Source organism: Anopheles cruzii, unplaced genomic scaffold, assembly GCF_943734635.1.
Source record: "Anopheles cruzii unplaced genomic scaffold, idAnoCruzAS_RS32_06 scaffold01176_ctg1, whole genome shotgun sequence".
In the NCBI taxonomy this organism is placed as follows: Eukaryota; Metazoa; Arthropoda; class Insecta; order Diptera; family Culicidae; genus Anopheles; species Anopheles cruzii.
In genome coordinates, this window is record NW_026454761.1 from 1198 (window position 1) to 6332 (window position 5135).

At 53.8% G+C, this 5135-nt stretch overlaps 1 protein-coding gene across 1 annotated transcript; it reads left to right on the plus strand.

Annotated features, from left to right (window-relative positions):
- Positions 1–305: 305 nt before the first annotated feature.
- Positions 306–5083, plus strand: LOC128276434 (NADPH oxidase 5-like; the record flags this gene model as incomplete). The annotated part of the gene is made up of 7 exons (XM_053014896.1): positions 306–430; positions 539–756; positions 888–1076; positions 2540–2733; positions 2862–2983; positions 3075–4031; positions 4090–5083. Coding segments are annotated over 7 exons (2799 nt in total), but the record flags the coding sequence as incomplete, so codon positions are not given.
- Positions 5084–5135: the final 52 nt, after the last annotated feature.

The following is a 5135-nucleotide window of genomic DNA, read 5'->3' on the forward strand; positions in this document are numbered from 1 at the left end:
GCATTTCCGCGAGCAACTCGAATCTCAGTCACGTGAACGCGACCCGCGAGATTCCGGTGGGTCTCGGGATCGTTCTGGGGGAAGTGATATGTTTTCAGCTACACTTTTACGCACGCACTGGAGGTCCAGGGACCCCACAATATGTGTCGATTTGCATGAGTGTCCCGAGTTTAAGCGATTAGTGTCGCAGGAACGAGTCATAAATGTCTAATTAACGTCCGCTGCCGTATACTACTTTTGAGTTGCCCTTGGATCACATACCAACTCGCGGAAGCATTCAACGCTGTCCTCTACGGTTGTTACAGATCGAGGATCTTACGATAGCGATGTTCGAGGATGCGGACAAATATAATCGCGGTGCCATCACCTACGAAGCGTTGAAGAACCAGCTCGAGAAGCACGGTGGCTTGCTGGAGAATCTGAGCATCAGGTAAGGCTGCTGCGACCGCTGCTGATTGAGTGATTCAGCCAATTAACTGTCGGCAAAACAAACCCCCTGCGTAATCCCTCTCGGACAATGTTTCGTCGCCATCCCCAGCATCGATCGATGGCTGGTGCCATTGCCGCAGGACGATGGGAAGAAAAAGCGCAAGAAAAAGCCACTGCCCCATCAGCTGACGGCGCCGTACATCAAGAACAACTACGTGTATCTGTCCTTCCTGACCGTCTTCACGGTCATTAACGTCGGACTGTTCATATCGCGTGCCATTCAGTACCGCCACAGCAACGGGTTCGTCATAATGGCGCGGGCTTGTGGTAAGTATCGGCACACCGGGAGCGACCGGATCAGCCACCAGCAGGTCGCAATCAACACCAGACAGCCCGATCGCCGCTCGTTTCCGGGGATCACTTAAATTTCAACTCTCCACCCTTCTCGAACTTCACAGGGCAGTGTCTCAACTTTAACTGTGCCTTCATCCTGGTGCTGATGCTGCGCCAGTGCATCACGTTTCTTCGGACCCGCGGCTTTACCGCCTTCCTGCCGCTTGATCAGCACATCTACCTGCACAAGCTGACCGGCGTCCTGGTGGCGGTCTTAAGTCTCGTCCACACCATCATGCACCTGTGCAACTTCAGTGAGTATACCGAGTAAACCTACCGACTCGACCCACAGTGACGACGACGACGACGGAGAGTAGAGGCACCAAATCTCCGCCGAGACCCGCCGGCCGAAAAGCCGAGCCACCAGCCCCAGCATCTATTCTTGGCACTCTCTTCCCTGGTAAATAATAATCGAGGTTTATCGCTTAATTTCGCTGCGCCCGTCGTTCGGTTGGGTTCGGTTTTCCAAATGTGCACCCCGAAAAACAGACGAAACCGGACGGGCCAACGGCCAACGTGAAACAGGACACAACACGGCCCACGGCGGAGCTGGAGGAAGTCATAAACACTCCGGCTCGCGGAGCCGTTGGGGAAAAAAACACGTAACAACACGATATCGTAAATTATATTTTTATATCTCAATTTACGTTTTTTCGGCCTCCCCCCTGGGGTCCTCTGTCGGGCCGTTCTTTTTTTACTGCGTTTTACTGCACGGTGCACCGTGAATGCAGGCGCTGTTTAGTGGCTCGGCCCACGACTGGGCGCGTTTTCACTTTCATGTGTATGTGCGTAATTATGAACCGTTGTTTTTTGTTCCATTAAAAAGCGCTTTTTATGGATTATGATTTACCCGGCCATCGTCGAATGGTCACATTGCCAGGAGTAAGCCGTTGTGTACCCAATGAACTCAATAAGCCCGAATTATGTACATTTCAGCTAATTTATTTGTGTAAATTTATCAGCTATATTTTTTAAATGTTTGTCTGACTCTTTAAAGTAGTTTAAATGTATTATTTTCTTCCTCCGTAGAAATGGTCTGTTGCACCTTTGTATATAAAGTAGTCAACTAAAACCTTTAGGCACCTAACTGTACGTTTTTACTTTCTATAGCTTCCTACGGCAGCAAAGGCTGGCCGGGTGATCCAATAAAATATTGGCTCCGTCGATGGCTTGATGGCTTTCAAACCTACCGGGTTTAACGGCCGTCTAAGCGCTAAACGGAGTCTGTAAATGGCATGCGTTCAGTAGGATTTGTCTCGTTAAATTTTAATGTATCGGTTCCTTTCTCTTTCTGTCTTTCTCTGTGCCTATGTGTCTCTATCTCTCCCTCTCTCTCCATGTTGCGCACTCGAACTCCGACGAGGTACTAATATCGCAATACGCCACCCACCGTTGACTAATCTGACCAATACCTACATTAAACCATACTCGGCACCACACCATAGACCCGCTCGGGCGAGTGTGGGATCTGCGTGACCGGTGGATCGTATATTAACATTGGTTATCTCTTTCTTTACATTTGTCTTTCCATTTCAATTACACTATCTCTTCGCATCACCTCTACCTGATCGCCTGTCCTGCCCGCTTGACCGTTCCGAACCTTCCCGGGGCATCCTCCGGCCGTGCTGTACACAACCTACCCTGCCTGTACCATAATCCTTCTCGGTCTCTCGATGGCCCGTCCCGTGTGTGTGTGTGTGTAAATACTTTCGACCAGCCACGATCGTCGTGAACGATCCGGTGATCAACGCCAACAACTACACCACGGCCGAGTGGCTGTTTACGGCCCGGCCCGGCCTGTTCGGACTGATCGGAGGAGTCGCCAATCCGACCGGCATCGCACTGGCGGTGATCCTGCTGGTTATGTTCATCTGCTCGCAGCCGTTCGTGCGACGCGGCGGTAGCTTCGAAGTATACCGATCTTGCATAAGTCTTCCATTGAAGCGTTGAACAACGATCAAACACACGTTGATTTCCAACCCCCTGAACTGGTGCATTGGATAACCACACTTTATACCCTTTGGCTCCGATATTTGCAGGTTTTCTACTGGACGCACCTGCTGTACATACCGTTCTGGATTCTGGTGCTGTTTCACGGACCCAACTTCTGGAAGTGGTTTATAGTGCCCGGGATGATCTATCTGGTCGAGCGTACGATTAGGTAGGTAGACCTGTACGACACGCACCAGTCCAGGGCGAACGTGTTGAACCCAGGGGCCCAATTGTGACGCTCACCTTCACTTTTCCCAAAGATTAGTTTGGATGCGCACCGAGCACGGCAAGACGTACATCTCGTCCGGGTTGCTGCTTCCGTCGAAGGTGACGCACCTCGTCATCAAGCGCCCGATGCACTTCTGCTTCCGGCCGGGCGACTACGTGTTCGTCAACATACCGGCGATCGCACAGTACGAGTGGCACCCGTTCACACTGAGCAGCGCCCCGGAGCAGGAGGACTATATCTGGCTACACATCCGCGGCGTCGGCGAGTGGACCAACCGGCTACACAACTTCTTCGAGCGCGAACAGGAGCGTCTGCACAACGGCGAAATCCCTGCCATCGTGGCCGGTTCCTCGGGAACGGCAGCCACCACCACCACCGCCGCCGGCGGTTCCATTGATCTGGTCCAGGAGAAGCGGCAATCACCGACCGGCACACCGTTACCAGCGGCACCGACGGTAACGACTCACGCACCGATTCACAAGAGTTCCAGTTTCGAATCGGCCCTCAACAAACCGAAAACCGCTATCGGGAGCGCTGGCGCAGGGCCTGGGCTTCGGAACGACGGACCCAGCAGTCCGGCCGGGATCATAAAGTCACGACACCCACCCGGTACCTCGAAGCTGGCCATGGAGGGATATAGTGCGCCATCTCCGATCAGTGCCGCAGCCGCTCAGCCGAAATTCGAACGGCAAATGTCGGATAACCGAGCACTGAAGAAAATACAGGCCACTCTGCAGCGCACTTTTTCGCGGCGTGATCAGCTCATACCGAAGTCGATCGGTGGCGCGGGTGGCATTTCGAACGAAGGGTTCACCGGAGATGGTACCGATGGTGCCGCCGGGGAAGCCGACCTGAAGGACACCAAACGGAAGGTGACGCCCGAGCCAAGCCTGCACAAGCTCATCCTCCAGCAGAAGGTGCCACTCGAGAAGTCTCTCTCGATGCCGGACATGCAGAACAAGTTCAAGAAACGGGAGCGGATGATGGTGTAAGTACTGACCGATCGGACTGTTTAGTTCCAACACTAATCACCTGATCCATTCCAGGCTTCGGGAGTACATGCGCTCCGAATCGGAACGATCGTTCGATGAGGTTCAAATTCGTAAGGCACGCCTGCAATCGCTCGGGTTGGCCTACCTGAGTCCGCAGAACAAATCGCTGGCCCAAAGCTTCCGCTACATGCGCAACAAACCGACAATCATCGCGTTCAAAACGCCGAGTCTGGAGAATTGCGAACCGCGCGACTCGACCAATTCGATCGTCGTGTCGCCCGGAGTCTTCACGCAGAAGGACGCCGAAGAGGGTCGGACGGGTGTAGCACTGGGAACGGGCGCGTCCGTGGAAGCTATCGGAGTGACAGGCCCATCGGGTTCGGGCCCGCCAGCGGCTAATCGGCCCGTGAACTATCCGGTCGGAAAGCCACTGGAAATCTACATTGACGGTCCGTACGGTGCACCTTCGAGCCACATCTTCCAAGCGCAGCACGCCATCCTGATCGCGACCGGTATCGGCGTAACGCCTTTCGCGTCGATCCTCCAGTCCATCATGCACCGGTACTGGAAAGCCCGACACTGCTGCCCGCGCTGTAACTACGGGTGGTCTAGCGAAATTCCACCAACGATCATGAACCTGCGCAAGGTAGACTTCTTCTGGATCAATCGCGATCAGCGCTCGTTCGAGTGGTTCGTCAACCTGCTGTCGCAGCTCGAGATTGAGCAGGCCGAGCTGGGCAGCGCGATGGAACGGTTCCTTGAGATGCACATGTACATCACGAGCGCTCTGCAAAAGACGGATATGAAGGCTGTCGGGTTGCAGCTGGCGCTCGATTTGCTGCACGAGAAGGAAAAGCGCGATCTGATCACGGGCCTCAAGACGCGCACCAACGCCGGTCGCCCAAACTGGGACAAGGTCTTCAAACAGATCCAGGACCAGAAGAAGGGCAAGGTGACGGTGTTCTACTGTGGGCCTCCTCAGTTGGCCAAAACGCTGCGCTACAAGTGTGATCAGTTTGGTTTCCAGTTCCGGAAGGAAGTGTTCTAAACGCGCCAAAACACCGAGAACGTGTTCTGAAAATGTTTTTATCGTGCCTCTT